This window comes from Halichoeres trimaculatus, unplaced genomic scaffold (genome assembly GCF_033239565.1).
Source record: "Halichoeres trimaculatus isolate MK-OKI-2021-1 unplaced genomic scaffold, fHalTri1.1 fHalTri1_scaffold_10, whole genome shotgun sequence".
NCBI lineage: Eukaryota > Metazoa > Chordata > Actinopteri > Labriformes > Labridae > Halichoeres > Halichoeres trimaculatus.
In genome coordinates this window covers 22,729,058-22,752,410 of record NW_027437187.1, presented here as the reverse complement: position 1 = coordinate 22,752,410, position 23,353 = coordinate 22,729,058, and the positions used below count along the sequence as shown (strand labels likewise).

At 40.0% G+C, this 23,353-nt stretch overlaps 3 protein-coding genes across 3 annotated transcripts; all 3 read left to right on the top strand.

The window, feature by feature from the left end:
* Positions 1–291: 291 nt before the first annotated feature.
* Positions 292–6,396, top strand: rbm28 (RNA binding motif protein 28). Its single transcript, XM_074678617.1, has 20 exons — positions 292–634; positions 807–953; positions 1,054–1,160; positions 1,303–1,378; positions 1,502–1,594; positions 1,687–1,758; positions 1,921–2,020; positions 2,108–2,361; positions 2,453–2,519; positions 2,664–2,773; positions 2,889–2,962; positions 3,076–3,211; positions 3,719–3,783; positions 3,887–4,045; positions 4,226–4,375; positions 4,516–4,590; positions 4,698–4,812; positions 4,976–5,114; positions 5,398–5,512; positions 5,901–6,396. The coding sequence occupies exons 1-20, from the start codon at positions 517–519 to the stop codon at positions 6,036–6,038; spliced, it is 2,310 nt and encodes a 769-aa protein (XP_074534718.1). The 5' UTR covers positions 292–516; the 3' UTR covers positions 6,039–6,396.
* Positions 6,397–14,476: 8,080 nt separating this feature from the next.
* nr2e3 (nuclear receptor subfamily 2, group E, member 3) lies at positions 14,477–18,254 on the top strand. Its single transcript, XM_074676886.1, has 7 exons — positions 14,477–14,629; positions 15,173–15,276; positions 15,682–15,924; positions 16,132–16,319; positions 16,410–16,635; positions 16,712–16,817; positions 16,917–18,254. Exons 1-7 carry the CDS (start codon positions 14,517–14,519, stop codon positions 17,047–17,049), a joined length of 1,113 nt encoding a protein of 370 aa, XP_074532987.1. The 5' UTR covers positions 14,477–14,516; the 3' UTR covers positions 17,050–18,254.
* Positions 18,255–18,490: 236 nt separating this feature from the next.
* On the top strand, positions 18,491–22,719 carry stoml1 (stomatin (EPB72)-like 1). Its single transcript, XM_074676885.1, has 7 exons — positions 18,491–18,814; positions 19,214–19,320; positions 19,423–19,572; positions 20,545–20,748; positions 20,834–21,044; positions 21,917–22,117; positions 22,227–22,719. The coding sequence occupies exons 1-7, from the start codon at positions 18,658–18,660 to the stop codon at positions 22,421–22,423; spliced, it is 1,227 nt and encodes a 408-aa protein (XP_074532986.1). The 5' UTR covers positions 18,491–18,657; the 3' UTR covers positions 22,424–22,719.
* Positions 22,720–23,353: the final 634 nt, after the last annotated feature.

Genomic DNA, 23,353 nt, shown 5'->3' with positions numbered 1-23,353 from the left:
TAATAATAACAAAAAAAACCTGAAGAGAAAAAAAGGAAACAAGATTTTTCCTTGGTTAGGCGTAGAGGCTTTGCTTTAGATTTCTCATTTCCCCACTTTGAGACAGCAAATTTTAAACTGTTTCAAACGTATCAGAAAAAGACAACCACCTTCATTGTCCCCTTAGACAAGAAAACTCAAGTGGAGTGAAGAATGTCAACATCCAGACGGGAGGCGGCGACAGAGAGCAATTTTCTGCAAATAAAGAGGAAAACTGATGTGACGCAGTTTCCGTTAATTTTAAAGATGGCTGCCCGCGTATGTAAACATGCGACAGGCTAACCAGCAATGTTGCAAAGGAGCATTTCTCTGGCACGTTTGTAATTTGTGAATTCGAGGGAAATTGAATAACTTTAATCTAACCACCATTTTGTGGTTGTAAATAATTTGTTGACGTTATACTTTTGTTTTCTTCTTTTGACAATATTTATGTTATTAATTTAGAGCTACTGTTAGCTAGCAAGGCGACAGGCAGCCATGCCTGCGCAGACCTTATTCGTTAGATCGCTTCCAGCTTCAGCTACAAATGAACGACTAACGGAGATATTCTCCGAAATTGGGCCAGTAAAGCAATGCTTCGTGGTCCGAGAGAAAGGTATCACATTGACACTCTTTTTTCAATTAGAACGGGTAAACAGAGTATAAGATAATTCATACTTGATTATATCCTCTTTTTAGCTGTAAAAAGCGAAGAGACAGACACTCATGGATGTAAAATAATTAGATCATTGTAATACCCATTAAAAGATATGTGTATAACTTATCAGGTGCAGAAAAATGTCGGGGATTCGGCTATGTCACATATTCACTGGAGGAAGATGCTCAGCGGGCTTTGAAAGACATCAAAGATTATGATGGACAGAGGCTTTCTATTTCAGTAGCCAAAAGGAAAATAAAAGACAAGAGGAAAACAGGTGAGTTTTTAGTGCATGTTCAGAAAATTAACGACTGTGGCAGTTCCTGGGTTGTTGTTTTTTTTTTTTTTTGACACCTTTGCTTGTGCACTTCATGTAGCGCCTCAAGAGCCAGCTCCACCACCAAAAGACAAGGAGCAAAAAGGCAAAGGCAACAGAAAAACAAATCTCAAACCAAGACTCATCGTAAGGAACCTTAGTTTCAAGGTAAAGCATCTAACATTGGTGTGCAATTCTGCGACTTATTGTTTGACCATCCACTCTATTAAAAATAAAGTTGTTGAATTCCCCTGTAAAATGAGCCCTATGTAGTTTTTTTTGTTGACACTATGTGCTTTTGCTTTCACAGTGCTCCGAAGATGATCTGAAGCAAGTTTTTGCAAAGTTTGGAACAGTTCTCGAGTCCAAAATCCCCCTTAAACCTGGTAGGAAGGATTTTTACTAGCTTTTACTGGATGCCCAATGCTGCTCAACACTACATTTTTAAGTGTTATCCATCACTTAGTTTATTTTCTTATGACGTTGATTTTTTTTTGTCCTTTGCTTAGATGGAAAGATGCGAGGATTTGCCTTTGTCCTCTTTAAAAATGTGTCCGAGGCTGCAAGAGCTCTAGGTGCCGTGAACCTGAAGGAAATAAAAGGTCGATGATTTTTCAGTAAACACTGCTGTTATGTTGACATGGCAAATTATTGTTAGGTTTCTGTTAATTTACTGGGATTGTTTTGTTGGTAGGCCGGCAGGTTGCAGTTGACTGGGCTGTGCCTAAGGAGAAGTTTATTGCCACACAGCAACAATCACCTGCAAGTAAGTTTCCATATTTATGCTTTCTGAAACAGTAAATTATGTATTAAGACAGCTCTCTGTAACACCTGACCGACACTGTCAGAAACCTCCTTGGTGTATACTAACAAACATATTAATCAACAGTTTAATGTGTCTACATTTTCATATTTCATTACCTGACAGAAAATAATAATACTGAGGAGACATCAGCAAATCAGCCAGATACAGAGAGTGACTCTGAAGATGAGGAGGAACAAACAACCCAAGCAGCAGGCAGTAAAAAGTGTGAAACTCTGTTATAATTCTTTCTGTTTATTTCCGTCCATGCATCACATTCAGAGGTTAATTGTTTGTTAAACCTTTTTCTCAGAGTCGCTGCAAAAACTGCTGTGAAACAGAAGGAGGAGTCTGAATCAGAAGATGACAATGATAGTGAAGACCAAGATATGGAAGATGATGAGGATGATGCATCACAGGAGGAGGATGAAGAAGATGATGATGAGGAAGAGGAGGAGGAAGATGATGATGATGATGATGATGATGATGGTAAAAGTAGCCAAGATTCAAGTGATGATCAGGATGACAGTGAGGAAGAAGATGATGAGGACCAAGAAGATGAATTGGGTATAAATTTTCTGCTTGTTTCCAATATTTCCTCATGAAGCACTGATGTTTCATGTTCTTATGCTGCTACTATTTTTTTTACTATTTAAAGCTAAAAAGAAAACCCCAAGGAAACCTCTTCCATCAGATGTGGGGGAGGGAAGAACAGTTTTCATCAGGTTTGCAATTTAACATATCCTAAATCTCGAATCTGGATTTTTCATGTCTGTGTACCTGCTCATTTTTCCCCATTAAGCAATCTTTTTATAATCATTTCAGGATCTTCATTTCAATTTCTGTTATCTTACCTCTGTTTTATTTAGAAACCTGTCATTTGACACAGATGAAGAGGGTCTTGAAGAAGTTCTTCTTCGCTTTGGAGAACTTAACTACATAAAGATAGTCCTCCACCCAGATACAGATCATTCAAAAGGTCAGTAAACAATTACTTTATTTGCGACTGTTGTTTAGTTGTTTTTTGCTCTTACTGTATTCCTGAAGATAAATGCCTTATTTCTGAGTCTGACTCTGATTTGTTGTTTTGTTAGGTTGTGGATTTGCTCAATTCAAGACGAAAGAGGCTGCCGACAAGTGCATAGCAGCAGCAGCTGATGAGGCTGAGGTAGTTTGCTGTTTCTGCCTTTGATGAAGCCTTAAATCCTGTCCAATCAGGTTTTTTTTTGTGAAATTACTTGACATCACCTCCTTGTTGTAACATCACACCATTGGTTTCAGAATGGTGGCATTCGTGTGGATGGCAGAAAGCTGTTAATTGTGGCAGCAGTGACCAGAGAAGATGCTTCCAAAATGAAAGTTAACAAAGTCAAAGTTGAGACAGGCACCAGGAATCTGTACCTCGCTAGAGAGGGATGTGAGTACACCTTTTTTTTTCCAACTTCCAAACTGTTTGTTTTAACCGACCGAACTCAGGAGATGTCCAGTCACAATTTGACGTCTAAAATGTGTCACACATATTTTCAAAGAAAGTGCCCATCTAAGTCATTGTCCCACAAATGTTTTATAAACAGATGAGACAGACTCTACACAAACAGCAGAACATTGTTGTGTGATTTGTTTAACAGCCTCTCAAGTTGACTCTTAAATGGCTTACCATGCCACCCTCCTTGTGAACATATCACTTAAAATTTTAGGGCATCCAGCCGATTTAACACTTTAACATGAAACAGTATCAGACTGTGAGAATCCTTTGAGGATTTAATTCTACAGAGAGACAATAGAAATGTTAAACCTCAGCATTTTTTTTAAATTACCCAGAGAGACTGTGTCTGTCCTGGCAGGTGTCTATGAAAGAAATAAAAAACATTTTACTTTGATAATCTGACACTGAATGCTGTCCACTTGTGGCTGCTGCACACAGTGATCCGTGCTGGCACCAAGGCTGCAGAGGGCGTTCCAGAAGCTGACATGATCAAAAGAGCAAGAGTAAGTACAGATCTCAATGACCATATCAGACATTTAAATGTTTTTTTTAAATTAACTGTTTTCATCATTTTGAGAACAATTTGGTATAATCTCTTTCTCACAGTTTGAAGAAGTAAAGAGGACAAAGCTACAGAACATCAATGTGTTTGTGTCAAAGACACGTCTGTGTGTCCACAACCTGCCGAAGTCAGTGGACAATAAAAAACTCAGAGCACTCTGTCTCCAACCTTTTAAAACCAGCAAGGGTGTTCACATCCCAGAGGTGAGTGACACAGTGATATACAGATAACTGTCTTTAATGTGCAGCTCTAACAAGAATTTTTGATGTAGTGATTGAGGTGTTGATCATCAGCTTTCACAGAATGTAAAACAATGTATGGTTGTGCCCAGTAGGGAGTGTTGTTATCTGTTTTGAACACAATCCTCCTGTTTTTACATCTAGTGTCGAGTGATGTATGACAAGAAGCCAGAGAAGGGTCAGGTGATGGGACAGTCGTTAGGTTATGGCTTTGTTCAGTTCCAGGAGCATGAGCATGCTCTGAGCACGCTTCGTCACCTTAACAACAACCCTGACATCTTTGGCCCAAACAAGGTATGTCATGAGAAGAGTTAGACTGGTGTTAATTTGTTTTGACACACTGGGTTGAACAAAATATTTAATGCACTGGTCAAATACTCATTATGGTTGTGAAGCTTCATTAAAACTTCTTTGTGCCATGTGTTGCTGTGCAGAGACCTATTGTTGAGTTCTCTTTGGAGGACTCAAGGAAACTCAAAATCAAAGAACAGCGACAACAAAAGAGCAAGGTGTGTTCTCATCTTATATCTCAGAGTGACTTACAAGTAATCTTGTTCAAATTTAAAGAGGCTTGTATTAGCAAAATGAAAAATAACTTTGTGTGATATTTTTGCAGATGTTTAAAAAGCAGCCTTTCAAAGGTGGAGCCAAACCTCAGCCTCAGGCAGCTGGAGGGGGAAAAGCACCCAAAAATGATGGGAATAAAGCACATGCATCATCAGCGCAGACAGGTATTACAATATGATTTTTGTGTTCAAACTTTATTTTCCATTGAACCAACATTTTAGACAGTTAAATAATGTGGAAAAAAAAACCGTATTCCTTAATTTGATATTACTATTAAATATTCTTTTCCTCATTTTGATAATCTTGGTTCTGCTCTGCCTGTATAAGCTCACACTCAGAACCAGAGGCAAGGCGGACACTATTTTGGCTTTCGTACCAACCCTGAGGTTGAGCATGTAGACCTGGAGAACGGAAACAAGCGAAAGAAGGTCTTGGCTTTTCCATCCCATCGGGGACCCAAGATTAGGTATGACATCATTCTCTTTACTAGACTCCTTTATACGAAGAAATGTGTTTCACTTAATGTTTGAGCTGATGAGTCTCGAAAGTAACACTCATTTGAATTTGAAATTCTTTAAATAAAAATAGATAAAATTCAACTCTGACAACCACAGAAGTGTTTTTCTGAAGTTCAGCAACAAACAGATTCTTAATCAAAGGTCCTACGCTAACATGTCACTGTAAGGGACCATATACTGTCAACATCCGGTGTATTACAGCAGAGTTTTGAACTGCTTTTTTTTTTTCAGGATGCGTGATAAAGGAAAACAAAAGGCCCCACCACTCAAAAAAGGAAGACCAGGAACTAACAGGAGAGACTTTCAAAGGAAGCAGATGGAAAAGCCCACACAGTCCAGAAACCAGGTAAAAACATATAGTGATGTTTGCCTAATTATATCCTGGGGACATATTTAAAAATTACTTCTTGACAAAGATGAAGAATCAGCCAGTGAGGAATCAGGACAAACTTTGTCTCTCAACTCTCTTTTCTTGTCAAAGGGTAGTTTTTTAAATTGCATCGATAAATGCATCAACAAATGCAATACGCTGTAAATTATTTGAACAAAAATGAGCTTGTCCGCAACATTTTGTAATCTGCAGTTTATTTAGACCCATGCACCAGGCATGGATGTAACTTTAATGGAAGCGGTCAGCTGTTACACAATCACACGTCCTGGACACCCATCTCTGTCAGCTCTCATTTTTAACTTGAGGTCAACTGTAGCTTGATGATGTCTTGTGTCATTTTCAGGTTAAACAAGCAAAGAAACATTTCAAAAATCGTGATGGGGACCGCTTTGAAAGCCTGGTGGAGCAGTACAAGAAGAAACTGATGGGTAACAGCAACAAGAACACCAGCATCAAAAGAAACAAGTGGTTTGATTCCTGATGCTTTGTTTGTTAGTGTAAATGTGTGTGTATTTTTGTACGGGGAGGGTAGTGAAGTTTGAAGGTTAAAGAAATCCCTTTTATTTAGCACCCAGAGATTTTAGAAAAAAGCACAGTTGATCTTATTGATCAGCTCTGTCAGACTGAATGAACTGTGGGGCCCATCTGTAAAAAAAAACCCTCAGTGTGTCATTCATCTGGTTCCTGCATCTCTGAAATCATTTATTTTGTACCACCACAACAAAAATGTAGGTCAAAATCTTCTGTGAGTTTGGCGTTCACTCAAAATATTCATAAACTCTTGGATTTGTGTTTTCTTTTGAATCTTCCCACATTTGTATTAAACTTTTATGTATTCATGGAATTGTTCAAGACACTTTTATTGTCTCCTTTCGGTTGTGAAGCTCTTCAAGTGGTTTAGGCAGTGAAGGTTTTAAATGATTCTTGCTGCAGTGACTCTGCCTCTGAAATTAGATTTTGAATTTGATCAGAGTGACCCCAACAAAGTATCAGAGGACAGATTGTTGTAGCCCCCAAGATGATGCTGTTGGATAAAGGTCCATTCAAGTCATCTGCAGTTTGATTGAGTATGAGGCCGACAGGGGCCTGCAAAAAGAAAAAGAACATGACATGTTAAAAATGTATACGTTTTAGTAAACATCTACTTTGTCATGAAATTATTGTCATGCCTGAAAGTCTTTGTTCAGTCTAACCACCAGCTGTTCAGCCATCATTTCACTCTTGACTTCTTCACCACTTCAACAAACAGGAGCAGCAGTACCCACACTGAAGACTAGGAATAGACAAAAGAGAAGTGCCATGTGTCGTGCATGTCGTAGTCCTTTTGCAGGAGTAAAGCTGGCTGGTATTTTTAAGAAAAATGAAAGTGAGACATGATTATTATTTCTGTCATCCCACAGAGACAGCCAGCATGACTTAATCCCTGCAAGTCATCATTTTAGACCCAAACACATTTCCTATCAGCATATTACTCAATATGTTAAGCTCTGGCAGGAAACATTCAAATAAGACACCTGTGATTTTTATAACTGAGTAACGGGTACAAAGATCACTCAGTCTGCAAAAAACCCAGCTGCATGTTCAGGAAGAAATTGACCAAAAAAGTAATCAATATACGGCTTTACAGAATTTTTTGTCACAAAAAACATTTGTGAATAGATTTGGTGTTTAAACTTATAAAAAAAGCAGTTGGTGATCAGATACCCTGTAAGAAAGATATAAGGAGTGATCCTGATCACACACAATGACACCATGACAGAAGAGTTGAATTTCAACAGTGAGCGAGCGAGGAGTAAAGCTGACCCTTGGAAAAAAGGCCTTTTCCTCAGAAAATTCTGGCAGGGCCAAAACTCTGCAAGATGTATCCTGAGGGCTCTGGTACTTCTAGGCAGCCACCATGAGATCCCTAAAAACGCACACAGTGGGTTTTCTTAAAACCAAGTTTCCGGTCCAACTTTTGGGAAAAAAAAGGCCCTTTTCCTCGGGTCATTTTGGCTGTGTGAAAAGGGCCTTTTTTGGCTAATTACAATTCCAGTGGGGCCAAAACGCTGCAAGATGTTGCCTGAGGACTGCGATACTCCTTTGGGGCCACCATGAGATCCCCAGGAGCAGGGTTTTGGGTCCAACTTTTGGTAAAAAGGCCTTTTTCCCATGATATACTTAATATTTCTCCCTTGCAGGCAAATGGAGAGAGCTGCATCCATAAGATTAAGTTCTGCTTTTATCACCTGTCATCACAAACAAGCTTTGATCTTTCATGGATGATTACTGAGCATGCACCTTAAAAGCATCAACTATTGAGGAGAAAACTCTGAAATGTGTGTAACACCCATGTTATTTAATCTTAGACAGGACTCTAGATTACTTTACTTAGCTCTGCTTAAGATACAAAGACCTCCAGGAAACCTGTAGGCATAAATTAAATGATTAATGTTTTATTTCTTCCTTTCTTTTTGCCGTAACGTCTATCCTCAAGATCCTATTCTTATCGTTTTCCATCTTCAATCAATCTTTATTTATATAGCGCCAAATCATAACAAATGTTATTTCAAGACACTTTACAAAAACATTTACAGGTCTAGACCCGTAAATGTTAATAAAATTTTATTAGCAGAAACCCAACATCAAGACAAGATAAGGAGTCTTATCTTATCTTAATCCACCATGAGTACAGGACTTTGCAGCATTTAGCAAGTTACAATGGCAAGGAAAAACTTCCCTTTAACGGGCAGAAACCTCGGACAGAACCAGACTCATGTTAGACAGACATCTGTCTCGACTGTGTTGGGGTTAGAGAGGGACAGATAGAGGAGAGACAGTGGGAGAGAGAAGGGGGGGGGGGGGGGGATAGGGATACACACACACGCACACAGACACACACACACACACAGACACAGACACACACACACACACACACAGAGAAAGGGAGAGAGAGAGAAACAGACGCAGTCTGAAGTTTGGCGCTGTGGCGACAGTTAAGGTGAAACCAGCAGGCCAAATCCAAAGCTGTAGTAGCTGGTGTCGGACAGGAGCACAGCAGCAGGCCGTCTTCTTCACCGATCCCCAGGAACCTACAAGACAAACTCAGACCCTCCCAGAGAGGTGTATGGTCAGTAACTATAACAGGACAGTAAGACTAGAAGTTAGACTGACAGAAAAAGAGGGAAACAGGAGCCCTGTGTGTCAGTTCCCCCCAGCAGTCTAAACCTATAGCAGCATGACTAAGAGCTGGTTCAGATCTGATCCAGCTCTAACTGTAAGCTTTATCAAAAAGGAAAGTTTTAAGTCTACTCTTAAAGGTTGAGACCGTGTCTGCTCCCGGACCTCAACCGGTAAGTTATTCCAAAGAAGAGGAGCCTGATAACTAAAGGCTCGACCTCCCATACTACTTTTAGAGACCCTAGGTACAACGAGCAGACCTGCATGTTGAGAACGCAAAGACCTAGACGGATTATACGGAACAATTAAGTCTTTAAGATACGATGGCCCGATGCCATTAAGCGCTTTGTAAGTCAAAAGAAGAATTTAAACTCTATCCTAGATTTTATAGGTAACCAGTGTAGAGACGCTAACACTGGAGAGATGTGCTCTCTCCTCCCAGTCCAAGTCAGTACCCGAGCGGCAGCATTCTGAACCAGCTGAAGAGTCCTAATAGACTTATTAGGACAGCCGGATAAAAGAGAGTTACAGTAGTCCAGCCTAGAAGAAACGAAAGCATGGACCAGTTTCTCAGCGTCGCTCCGGGACAAGATGTGTCTAATTCGCTTGATATTGCGAAGATGAAAAAATGCCGTCCTTGAGACCTGTTGGATGTGAGAGTTAAAGGACAGGTCCTGATCCAAAAGAACTCCCAGGTTCCTGACAGTGGTGCTGGAAGCCAAGCTGATGTCGTCAGAGGCGGCGATGTTGTTCAAGAAAGCTTCTCTGAGATGTTTAGGTCCAAGAACAATGACTTCAGTCTTCTCTGAGTTCAGCAGTAAGAAGTTTCTGCTCATCCAGGACCTTACGTCTTTGAGGCATGCTTCAAGTTTAGATAAGCGGTTGGTTTCTTCAGGCTTCATTGACAAGTAAAGCTGAGTGTCATCTGCATAGCAGTGAAAGTTTATGGAGTGTTTCCTCAATATAGTGCCGAGAGGAAGCATATACAAGATGAAAAGAATCGGTCCGAGCACTGAACCTTGAGGAACTCCATATTGCACCCTGGTGTGAGAAGAAGAGACGTTGTTCACATGAACAAACTGATGTCGATCCGAAAGATACGATCGAAGCCAGGCTAAAGCGGTTCCTGAGATACCAAGAAGACTCTCTAATCTCCGCAGAAGAATGCAATGATCAATAGTGTCGAAAGCGGCACTAAGATCAAGCAAGACAAGCACAGAAAGAAGACCACTGTCCGAAGCCAAAAGTAGATCGTTGGTTACTTTCAGCAGCGCAGTCTCAGTGCTGTGGTGAGCTCTGAACCCAGACTGAAAGACCTCAAAAAGACTGTTGCTATGAAGAAAATCACAGAGCTGACTCGCAACAACTTTCTCCAAGATCTTAGAAACGAAAGACAGGTTAGATATCGGTCTGTAGTTGACAAAAGAGCCTGAATCAAGTGTAGGCTTTTTAAGAAGAGGCTTAATAACAGCAACTTTAAAAAGTTGGGGCACGTAGCCCGACAGTAAAGACGCATTAATCATCCTTAGTAAAGAAGATCCGACCAAGGGAAAGACTTCCTTTAACAGCCAAGCTGGGATGGGATCCAGAAGACAATTGATGGTTTGGCTGAAGTGACAGTTGAATCCAGCTCTGACAGGTCCACAGGCGAGAAGCAGTCCAGGAGTATATTAGCTCTAAGCGACGTTTCCGCAAATTCGCCATCGATCGAAGGTTCTATCACGGTTGCATGTAACACGCTACTAATTTTATCTCTAATTTTTAATATCTTATTGTTAAAAAAGCTCATAAAGCCCTCACTGCTAAGCGATAGAGGAACGCATGGCTCAGTAGAGCTATGACTGTTTGTCAGCCTGGCTACAGTGCTGAAAAGGAATCTAGGATTGTTTTTATTCTCTTCTATAAGAGTCGAGTAGTAAGTTGCACGCGCCAGTCGCAAAGCCTTTCTATATTCATTTAGACTATTTTTCCAACGCGAGCAGGATTTGGTTGTTTTAGTCGAACGCCATATTCTTTCTAATTTCCTCGATTGTTGTTTGAGCTCACGAGTTTGAGCGTTGTACCACGGAGCGGAACGATGTCGTCTGAGAGTCCTCTGTCTGAGCGGAGCAATTGAATCGAGGACAGCTTGAAGAGAACCCGTAGGCTGTTTCCCAAAGCCAAGGTACCTTGCCTTGCCTTGCCTTTGAAGGCAGTGCCTCCGAAGCCACTTCCTTCCAATCCAAGGCAAGTGTCCTGCCTCTGCTCAAAAGGAGATGCTAATGGAACAGCCTACAAAGGCATATTTTGGGAGGAGCTCAGACAGCTACAAAGTTTGTCATGGCTTGCCACTTTTCTACACTTTTTGCTTTTTTATTGTCATATCATTGACACTCTGAAGGTGCAGCTTCTCAGTAATGATAGTTACGTGAGTGACACACAAAAGAGTCAAGTGTTGGACATGGTATAAGTTGTTATTTTCAGAGGTGTATTTTGTTACTTACATTTAAATTGGAATTTACCACGCGCCTCCGCTGGTGCGTCTTGTCCTTCCATTTTTTTCCTTTTTTGTAGATTCACGCATTGCATGTTGGGTATTTATAGCCATGGCAAGGCAGCGAAGGATACACCTGTGTATCCTTGGTTAATTAGCCACATGCTAACCAAACGGAGGACATATGCCTCTGGAGGACATGAACATTGGAACAGCACTTGGGCAGCGACTGATGATGTGGATACCTGCCCACGCCCACCCCACGCCCACATCAGACCAAGGCAAGGCAAGGTACCTTGGCTTTGAGAAACAGCCGTAGTATCCGCAACAAGTTGATCAAGCTGAGAGGGAGCACAAGAGCTCTCTGCAAAAGTAGAGCAAGAATTCAAGGCAGCAGGAATAGCTTCCTTGAAAATGTCTACAGCTCTGTCTACTACCTCTGTCCTCTTGCATGCTTCTGAGTTAAATCTGACTCGCCTTTGTTCTTGTGCCCTGTGTTGAGACCTGTATAATGGGTGCATCATTTTGTTCTCTACTCTGGGTGTCAGGCTTTTATCTTGGCTGAAACCTTCTAGGTATGAGAAAGTTCAACACATTGCACAAACCCGCTGACATATTTCTGAGATGCAAGATAAAAATCTTGTGAACAGCATAAGATTAGATCTACATCATTAAAACTAGAGCTCCCCAGTGAACAGTTTTATTTCTGCTTCGAGATAAAGAAACAGACTGCAGACTTCAAACAGCTCAGTGTGCACATGGGGGCGTCCTCTGGTTTGTAATCCTTTTATTCGCCAGTTTGGGAAAACAGAGAGAGCTCTGTCACCAATACCATGGTTGTACCTCTAAAATCAAGAGTGACTTCAAGGGATTACAGACATGATCGAGTTCAGTCCTTGGAGACAGCAGACCATCACAGCAGTATCTTTGTTGTCTTTGCTACTTTTGATCTGATTATAGGGCTGATTTGATTGTATCTGCTATTTGGAGCAATGACAGTAGCTCTGTTGTGACATGTTAAGTTAAGTTTAAAGGGTGAAGGCAAGAAGCCTCAGAGAGCAGACACCATTTGGCACAAGAGTGGAATTAAGGGTCAGCCTGTTGCTCTTTGAATCTCTGCACTAATTGTATTTCTTCTCATCAGCCTTCTTTGTGAGCCCCCCAATCAGAGAAGTGCATTAAATGAAAGGTTACGCTTCTTTACTGATTCCCAGTGGCTTTATCATGCAAAGGTCGTGAGTGTCATCAACAGGACCAGTATTGCACAGGGAAGCTGTCTTCAAGCAGGGGTTCACCAGGAACTCTGGGTCCCATCAAAGATATCACATTGGGTCCACCACCATAAACCAGTTCCCATAATAACACTTCTAATGCACATAAGATTAATGATAAGTAGCAGTGAAGAACTGTAACTTTTTAAAGCATCTTGAGAATGTTTAATAAATATGTGAAAAAGTTTGCAAAAATTGTGTCAAACTTTCAAAAAGACAAAGTGGTAGTGTTACGAGACAACACTTAAGTTAATTTGTAGCAGGTTAGTAGCGTCACTGAGGCCAATACTCTTAAAAGTAAAGATAGCAAGAGGTTCCCCACTCTGTGTGAGACTGTGAGCAAATAGTGCAAAAATCAGTGCAAAATATCTTTGATAGATTTCGAAAAAATATTATTATTATTATTATTATTATTATTATTATTATTATTGTTGTTGTTGTTGTTGTTGTTGTTATTATTTTATTTTTTATTATTGTCATTGGTAGTTGTTGTAGTAGTAGTAGCAGTAGTAGTATTATTTTAGATATGGAATACCGATACTGCAGGGTGAGATCTTTGGCACTCTTGGGCAGCACTGCTTCAAAAACAGACATAACTCTGTAGTGGAAATCACAACATGGGCTCATAAACACTGCTTTCACAAGTCCACCATGCAAGGAAGAAACCATATCTAAACACGTTCAGGGAAATGTGTACAAGTACTGTGGGTCTGAACTGGTTCAAGATGGACCAAGGTGAAATGAAAAACTGTGCTGTGGTCAGATGATTAAAAATTTGATTTGATGATTTCATTTTGGAATCATGGGCGCTGCTTCCTCTGCTTCAAAGAGGAGATAGGTTGCTATCATCAGTGCACAGTTCAAACTTCCCCTAATGCAACTAAACTAATGCATCAATCTAAACAGCCACTACCAGCTTCCAAACTGATTAATTTCTCACTTTTGGACAGCATCATCTACGCTGAAGTATGTTGTATGAGTTTAAAAGAATGACCCATTTCTGAGGGGTACAAAAACTTAAATTCTAGTTACAGACAATGGAGCCTCCAGGGGGTATAAACCTCAAACCCACCTGTTGTGAGGTGCTAGTGTTTACCAGCACTGTTACTGCTGTCTTGGAGGGATTTTCTGCCGTACTTTCCAGTGGTTTGTACAAACAGAAAAAAGGATGGCCCATTCTCCTGACTAACATCCTCTTCCAGGATCTGAACCCTAACATAAAAAAAGTAAATACAAACAAGAGAGCTCACTTTACTTTTCACAAATAAGAAGTGTAACATTTCACCTGATATTACCTCTTCAGTAGCATGTGTGGGGCCTCTTTTAAAATATATACAAGAATCATTTCCTGTTGTCCTTGGAAAAATATAACCAAACAATTTTATTTGGTTTGTTTTCATTCGTAAGAGATTACCTTAGCTATGACTGGGAATGGTGTGACAGCATTTTAGACGGTAAAGATTAAGGAGACAGCAAATCAGCATTTGCTTACACAGCACTTGGTGCTAATCTTCTTGTGTTCTCTCAGAAAGCCCTGCATGTCTCAGGCTCACACACTCCTTCTGGTACAGAGAGGAGCACAAGAAGAAGAGTGGAGACTCTGTTGACCCAACACTGCATCAGAAATGACCAGATGAAGGACAATCAGCCCAGCAAAAAAAAAATTCTGGATAAACTCTTGGATGACATTAAGAGACATTGCACTTTAACTATAAGCTTAAACAAGAGCAAGAAGACAAAACTGTATCTTTTTGTGCCATGTGTCCAAACTGCTTGTAAAAAGTACTTCAGCCATGCTGCCTATCAAACCAAATAGAGAGAAGAAGGAGGAGCAGATGGAAATAAATGCATTTTCTTCTGAAGGCTGCAACAACTTTACTGATGCAACTGGTTCAGGTGAGGCTTCAGTTGTTGTTGATACTGTCGTTGAATACTGTTGTCCCTGCGTCTTAATTGATACTTGAATAAATGTGGAATGATTTAAAGGATTTATTTCAATCTTTTCTTCTCTTCTGCAGATAAATGCTCAGTTCCAGGTAAAGGTCCTGACTTAGGCATGCTCTGTAAAGTGTGCTCTGATTCAAGCAGTGGCAAACACTATGGCATCTTCGCCTGCAACGGCTGCAGTGGCTTCTTCAAACGTAGTGTGAGACGAAGACTCATCTACAGGTGAGCAAGCATTTAACTCTGGTTTTCAGATGGAAGTAGGTTTGTTATGTGCAAGGCAAAAACTGAAACTGAGCTGGTTCCGATTTTTAATGCCTTCTTGTCTTATGAGATTTTATTTGAGCCACATTTACCTGTCGAGTCCAGAGAATTGTTTTATTTCAGAATACAAAAATAAAATAGATATGGGGACTGAGTTGTCGGTATAGAGTACAAGAAATCTGCCAATGTGGTAAGAGAGATTTGAAATAATCTTTTATTGTTTGGGTTGTTGTTTTTTAAATTAATTATTCCTATTTCAAGAAACCTAAACAAAAAATTCTTTCCCCATTAGCAGATTTTTGTAAACAATTTAGATGTAAAACCCAGATAGAAGACATTTTTTTCTGGACTTGTTGGGTAATGGGGCTTATATTAAGTCTAATCTGACAAATTTGACTGAGGATAAGGCATGAACGCTTGCTTAGAATCCAGTTTTTGCTGTGTGGAAACACAACTTTGATCAACTTTTTGTGTTACTAAAAGATAATGTGTTTTTTCGTCAAGGTGTCAGGCTGGGACTGGCAGGTGCCTTGTGGACAAACCTCATCGGAATCAGTGCCAAGCTTGTCGACTGAAGAAGTGTCTTCAAGCTGGAATGAATAAAGACGGTAAGAAAATTTTCGTAAGTTTTACTCAGCAGTTGCAAACAAGTCTTAATTTAAGCTTTTTTTTCTGGGACCCTTCATAGCTTTACCAATTTGTGGCAACTTCCTCAAGTAAAAACACAACGTAAAAACAATATATACAAAAACAAACTGTTAACAAGCCAGATTTTTAAAGTAGAGAGGCCTTCTTTGCCCAAACATGTACATGGTCCTGAAAGAGTGGGGGCCAGTAACTAACAGCTTGACCTTCTACACTACTCTCAGACACTTTAATGAGTAAAGCAGTCTGCCAGCATCCTGTCCCCAAAGACCACGATGAGATTTTCTTTGTATCTGTCATTTCTATTATAGCAGTATTTTAAGACTTTTTTTTTAAATTAATTTTTCATATTCTTGTCTTTTTGGCAGCTGTGCAGAACAAACGACAGCCCAGAAGTACAGCACAAATCAGTCTAGACTCCATATGTGTTGACATGAAAAAAGAGCATCAGTCTCTGCTCTCCTCCTCTGCCCACCACTCATCAGTAATCTGTAGGCCTCAGGTCACTTCCTCTGCCACCATCCAGCCCTGCAGTAACCCCAATGAAAACCATTGCTTAATGGTCAGCCTGTTGACTGCAGAAACCTGCGCAAAGCTGGAGCCGCAGGATGGTAAGATCATACAATCAAAAATTACATGAGGTTAACCCAATAAGTCCTTCATATTTCATGTTCAGTTCAGTTTGTTTGAGCTGATTTTTTCACAAGTAGAAGGTGTATTTGACAATAAGTCATAAGAATTAAATATCATTTCATCTGAGTGGTAATGACTCACCAAAATGTAACAGTATCAAATGTTTTTGTGACTCTTTTCCTCAGTGGAAGAGAGTATTGATGTCACAACCAATGATTCTGAGAGAGACCAGACTCCTTCAGACTGTCACATGTCCCCATACACCTCCAGGTGTTCAGAGACTGCATATGAAACGTCAGCACAACTCCTCTTCATGTCTGTCAAGTGGGCAAAAAATTTGCCTGCTTTTGCTCATTTGCCATTTCGAGATCAGGTGAGATTGACATATGTAAATGTTTCAGAACCCCATCTAGACATTTTTTAAATCATGTGTGGACTGATGTTTTTTCTGTGACCTCCTCAGGTGATTCTTCTTGAAGAAGCTTGGAGTGAGATGTTCCTGTTGTGTGCCATCCAGTGGTCCCTGCCCCTGGACAACAGTCCTTTTCTGACCCTGTCCCAGCAGAGTAAGATCAGCCTCTCCATGACCGACCAACCTATCCTGGAAGAGATCTTTAACCGCTTTAAGGCCCTGACTGTTGACCCCACTGAGTTTGCTTGCTTGAAAGCCATTGTCCTATTCAAGCCAGGTGAGAAGCTTCCCCCAAGCAAGTTGTATTTGTTCATGAACTGATGTGTAACAACCTTTTGCTTTTTGTTTTGCAGAAACACGCTGCCTTAAAAGCTCAGAGCAGGTGGAGATTCTACAGGACCAGTCCCAGGTGTTGTTAGGTCAGCACATCCATTCAAGGTACCCCAGTCAAAGTGCAAGGTATGGTTTCAAACATTTCATCCTCATGTGGGTTAACAGTTTGAGTTTTCATTTGAAAGCCTGAATTGAAAAATTACACTCAGTCCTCTTTATTTTAAGGTTTGGGAGACTGTTACTCTTGCTGCCTTCACTCCACTTTGTGAGCCCAGGAAAAATAGAGCAGCTGTTCTTTCACAAGACCACTGGCAGCACGCCCATGGAGAAGCTGCTGTGTGACATGTTCCAAAGCTAAACAAGCATCGAGGGCTTCGATTACTCACTGAGAAAACATAGATAACCAGTGACAATTTTTTTCAATTGTTTAATCAATTCAGTGATTAAATACCCAAACAGAAGCTATGAACAACACAAGACAGTGTCTAGAAGATGCAGCACAAAACAGGGACCATGCCTGACCTGCAGATCATAATGATTATATAAATATGTTTTTTGTATACTTTCAAAGTATCAACTACATAATTTTTGTTTGTTTGTTTTTTGTTTTAAAGAAAAGGGCAGGTTTCCAGATTAAACATTATGGACATCTGCAGCTCACCAGGAAACACCTATTCCAGATACCTACAGTCTAATAGTTACAGGTTATCATCCAGTTAGGATTACTTAATATGACATCAACAATATCTGGAATGACTTTTGATGATGATGTCAGAGATTTAAACAACAACTATTTGATTTAGATATCTTAAAATTTTCTCCAAGGGAGAATTTTTCTACAGAAATCCAAATTAATCACTTTGGACCAAAAGAGTGGATATCTGATAAGACAATAGTGAATAGCAGGGCTTGACATTAACACCGGCCAACCGGCCAAATGCGGGTGGATTTGGGCAGTGGCTGGTAACACCGGCGCTACCACTGGGCACTTTGGTGGGTTGAATTTTATCTCAACATGGAGCAGAGAGACAAGCAAAAAGATGAATCTGATGATGAACGTTCTGAGGAAATTTAATTTACCTCTCCTTCATTGTCATTCTCATTAAAAAAGAAATGATTTTCTGATTACAATCGTTAATAAATATTTAAGCAGACAGTGTCTCTTGCTGAGTTTTTATCAGTTCAATTAATCCCCATTATCATTTTATTATAAGCAATAACAAACTTAATTACTATGTTTTAATAGACTGCATATTTTCATATGAAAGGAGCACAATGTTACACAACTTTATCAGAGCTGAATACCTGATTAAGGACCTGTGGATTTTAACATTGATGTAGTCTTGTTTTGAGTGTGCATAGGGGTCATTTACATTTAAAGAGGTTGTAAATCTTTTTTAAGTAAACTTTAGCATGTTATCATCGGCTTTAATCATATTGAACATAATTATCCAACAACAAATTGTGGCCAGTGAAAATACCGAGTGGCTAGTAACTCAGGGATACCACTAGCCACAGTGGCTGGTGAGCAAAAAAGTTTATGTCAAGCCCTGGTGAATGGGAAGAATTTAATTGCAGATTTGTGAAATGCTAATTTCTATAAACAGGACCCCTTAAGTTGTTTGTGTATTTATGCTGTACGGAGAAAGTAAAGTTAAAAACAACGGATTTATATTCCATGTTTTCTTCTGAAGATGTTGGCGAAAAACGGCGATGCTGATCCTGATATGGACACCCGTTAAATAACACTTACGCAAGGGGGCGTCACTGAGCAAACGTGCTAATGAATACACTCCGCAAAGAAACACCGAAGAAAAAGTAAAACACGGAAGAAGCAGCACGGACTGTAAACAGAGGAACAACCACCAAACAAGACTAATTTAGGCGTCTTGCTCGTTGACCGCATCAGTTACTGTGTTTACCTGAACAAGCCTTGTAAAAAAGACACAAAGTACTTTTTATTGCAATGTTTCGTAGTCCGTATCAGCTGCTCCCTCAAAGGGATTCAGGAAGTCCCAGGACCCCTGGTTTGTTTGTGGACTCTGAACGTTTCACACAGCCTGGATACTACAAAGGACTGTCTTTTGATAATATGCCAAAGTTTCCTGAACAACACTTCTCAGGTAGGTGGCCAAAATAACTTGATCACCATGAATTCAAGCGTTTACAGTGTTGTTGTTAACACATGTTTAAATATCTGAAATCAGCCTCTCTCTCTCTCTCTCTCTCTCTCTCTCTCTCTCTCTGCCTCTCTGCCTACAAGCATTTCACTACAAGATGTTCACTTTAGCATCTACTCTGTCTGCTGTCTATGTGTTGTTACAGCCTGGTCCATGTGTTATTTAATTAATCTCTAATCTAAAATAAAATGTGTCTCACAGATTGGTGAAACACTAAATACACAGACTCTGGTTAGAAAAATAAATTAAAAATAAATAAATAAATAAAAGAAATCATACCATTTAGCACAAATGACCTAAAAATATAAACTCTAACAATCTTTCTGTTTTGCTCTCTGTAAGATACTTCCCAGGGATGTCTGTCTTGGATTTGCAACCTCATTGTCATCTTTCTCGTCTACATCTGCACCTTTATAACATTTCCAATAACAGGATGGTTCGTACTCAAAGTAAGCTTAATTCGTCTCTCATCTCTTAGCAGTCACCATCACTGTATGTCCACCATCCATGTGGGAATTACGCTAACCAACTTTGACTCATTTTGTTTGCAGACTGTGCCTAACTACCAGAGGATTGTTGTGTTTCGATTGGGCCGAGTTTGCCCTCCTAAAGGACCTGGTATTGTCCTTGTGCTGCCGCTCATCGACCAATGGCAGAGAGTTGACCTGCGCACACGAGCATTCAACATCCCCCCATGCCAGGTATGATGATGAATGATGTCAGAAGAGATGGATGGAAATGTGGATGAAAATGAAAATTATATGAAAGTGAAAGGTTTTACACTATAACATTGTTACTTTGAAGACAACTTCTTTATGTAGTCTTGTCAAACTGAATGCACATTTGCAACTTAGCACCATATCATTATATCATAAATTCTCTGTATTCACACACTTCATCTTTGAAAAAAAAAAAATCCTATCAACTTATGCTTAAAAAGGCATTTTTCAACAACAATGACAAGTTTGGTCTCATTTCTGATGGTTGCGTGTGCATGTGCGTGCGTGCGTGCGTGCGTGCGTGCGTGCGTGCGTGTGTGTGTGTGTGTGTGTGTGTGTGTGTGTGTGTGTGTGTGTGTGTGTGTGTGAGAGAGAGAGATTGGTTTGTCCAGCAGATGGCACTCATGTTGCACTATTGGCAAATGGAAAACTTGTTGATGTTAAACTATATGTGCAACTATGGGTTGCTTATCAACCCATAGTCTAAACTAGGTTTTTTTAAAATATTTTAATGTATTACAATATTACAATATTTTAATGCCCAGAATTTTTTTTATTTTTTGGGGGGTGGGTTAAAGGTAATTTGTGTCCACCGTATTTGTAATGATACTCCACATAAACCTCATAATGATAGACAAAGATAATATAGTGAACAGTTTTGTTTCTCATTGTCCACAGTAATGAGTTTCTTATTTAAAACTACTTCTGGTTTTATGGAAATATTTACATTACCAGAATGCTTCACTGTATTTGTGCAGAGTAAAGTGAAAGCTATGTTACAAGGTTAGGACTGCAATCCTGGACAGGCTGCATCTCATCATATGAGTTTTAATATTTTTTTATTTTAAATATTTTTTAATAATTACAAGTTGTTGTTTCACCGTTCTTAAATTTGCAACAAGTTGTCAAAAGGCAACTTTCAGCATTAGCATAAGTGTAACTCTGCCGCTACAGGTGAATACCCGAGAAGGTGGTGTGTTGTCAGTGGGAGCAGACATCCAGTTCAGGATCTGGAACCCTGTCTTGTCAGTAATTTCAGTCCAGGACCTGAACGCCTCAACAAGAATGTCAGCACAAAATGCTTTGACTCACAGCTTGGCCAAGAAGAGCATCAGAGAGATCCAAACCGAGAGAGTTAAACTGGGAGAATATCTTGTGGTGAGATAAAACACATTTTGTTTCTCTGTTGGCTTTTTTCTTGCATTTTTGTTTTCAAACTGACATCATTTCTTTCTCTGTTCAGACAGACATTAATGAGCTGACTCGGCACTGGGGACTGGAGGTGGACAGGGCAGAATTAACCCTGGGCTCTCTAATGAAAGCACCAGAGGAGCCTCCCTCTGAACCCTTCATTATGCCTTCCTCTGTGCCCGGACTGGAAGGCTTCACTGGTCCCATTCAGCAGCTGGCTATGCACTTTCTGGGTCAAAGTGGCATTTCACAGCCTAAACAAGGTGTGACTTCAAATACATGAGAATTGTTTTACAAAATTTACAGTTCCATTTAGCAGACGCTTTTCTCCAAAGCGACGTACAACACAAGCAAGAATTTAGACAGAAGGAAAACCAAGTTGCTCAGTGGACAGAGATTGGTAACGGTTCAACTGTCTGGAATAAGCAGGCCTGTACCACCTCCTTGTCCAGCAAAGCCAGGTGTATGACAGAATGTAAAGGACACAGAGAGGGCAGCTGGTGTCACTGTGTTTTCTGGGCGGATCCATGTCTCACTCAGGGCCAGGACCTGAATATCTGAGAGATTTCTCATTGAACTGATTAATTCAGTTTTGTTTACTGCGGACTGACAGTTCCAGAGGCCAAAGGTAATTGAGGCGGCTTTTGTACCACATTTTAGAAGGGCAGACAGGTTTTGTGGATTTCTTTGTCTGTGTAAGATGCGTTTTTTCTGTTTCCCATGATGATGGGGATTTGTGAGGGAACCATGATGTGATAGACTTTTAAAAAAAAATTCAATATAGGGTTTGACACACGTCAGCTGACCTCTCCTATTGTACCTGAGAGAGTGACTGAAACTCCAGTGAAAGAGCACTCAACGATCTGAGACCTGCCGCTCCAAAACAACTTAAGCTTAAAATTGACTCACCTAAACTGGCTTAACCTTTGTCAAACTAAATTCCTGTGCTCGTTCTGCTGAATTTTAGAAACTGTTCTCTTAAAAGCTTAGATTTTAGTGAAATCTCGCCCCTGTCTGGTTTCACTTGTCAATTCAATAGAGGGTGTGACCCGCATCAGCTGACCTCTCCTTTTGTATCTGAAAAAATGCTGATTTTGATTACTTGCTTGATAAATTTGTGCCTTTTACCCCTCAGGAGACAGCATAGCTTTCACAGATGAGCTCAGCAGACCTCCTCTGGCAGTTGTGGCCCCACCAGATTCAGTTGAAAAGCTGCTGGGTGGGGTGAAGCTCCTGCTTTCTGAAGCTTTAGTCCAGCAGGTCGGGGCCTGCTTCCAGTTTGACGTTAGCTCAGAAGATGGACAGCATCGCAGTTACTACGTGGACTTGAGTCAAGGTGATGGTTCACATATGGCTGTAAACAAGGATCAATATGGATCAGTTTACAGGGATAAATGCATCAAAAAATAAAAATCCCATCACCTGTGTGTGTGCTCTGTGTGCAGGAAGTGGCACTGCAGGAGCAGGGTCCATGAGCAGAGAACCTGATGTGACACTGAGTATGAGTGACAGTGACCTCCTGGCCATGTTCCAGGGCGAGCTGCGCCCATTTGCTGCTTACTCCAGCGGCAGGCTAAGAATCCAAGGAGACATAAAGACTGCCATGAAGCTGGAGGAACTCATCAAGCTTCTTAAGAGATAACTTTCGTTACCAGTTTTGTATAACTATTTATTTAATGTAATACTTTTCATGTATGCCCTGTGTGAAAAAATAATACATTTCAATGGTGGTGCAGTGACTGCTTGGTGAGTTTGTTTTTCACTAGACTGCAGAAACACCTCTGAACTGCAAATGGAAAAAATCTCTCCAAACAGAATGCTCCAAGTTTGCAACAACAAAAAAAAGCTACAAAAACTCGGGGAACATAACTGATGTAACTGAAGAGCTAATTGTCAAAGAAAACAAGGATGAGCTACAGGGTTTTGTCACTTTGAAAAGCATGTGACTGACATCATCACTAGGGATGATATTAGATTTTTGCCGATATCCGATATGCAGATATATCGAAACCCTTTTTGGCCGATACCGATACCGATACTGATAATCACAAGTTTGTTTGCTTTTTTTCACTGTAAAGAAAGCTAAGTCTTTCCTGTATTGGAATTTATATGTTACTCTTATTGTGACGGTCTTATTTGTTTAAGAAACACACCTAAAAAAAAGACCAAAAAAACATCTGATTTTACCATAAATAAGAAATGTATTATTTTTTCAAACTCAAGACATTCAGTATTGAAATACAGAAAAATAATTTCTTTATATCACATGAACTTTAAATGTACGATGCATTTTTAAACATAACCAAGTTGCATTTGATTATTTTAGAGCTACTGTAACAACCTGGTGACAGACACAGAGCTCTGCAGTGCAAATAAATGAAGTGCTACATTTTATTTAAGGAGCTTATTTTTCAGATGGAAAATAATAATAATCCTAACTGAATAGCACCTTATCAGCTGTGCCTATCGGCAGAAATTTTCATATCTCCTGATACCGATAAACGTGTTTTTAAACTTTTATCAGCCAATACCGATATTGTGTCGATAATATCGTGCATCCCTAATTATAACA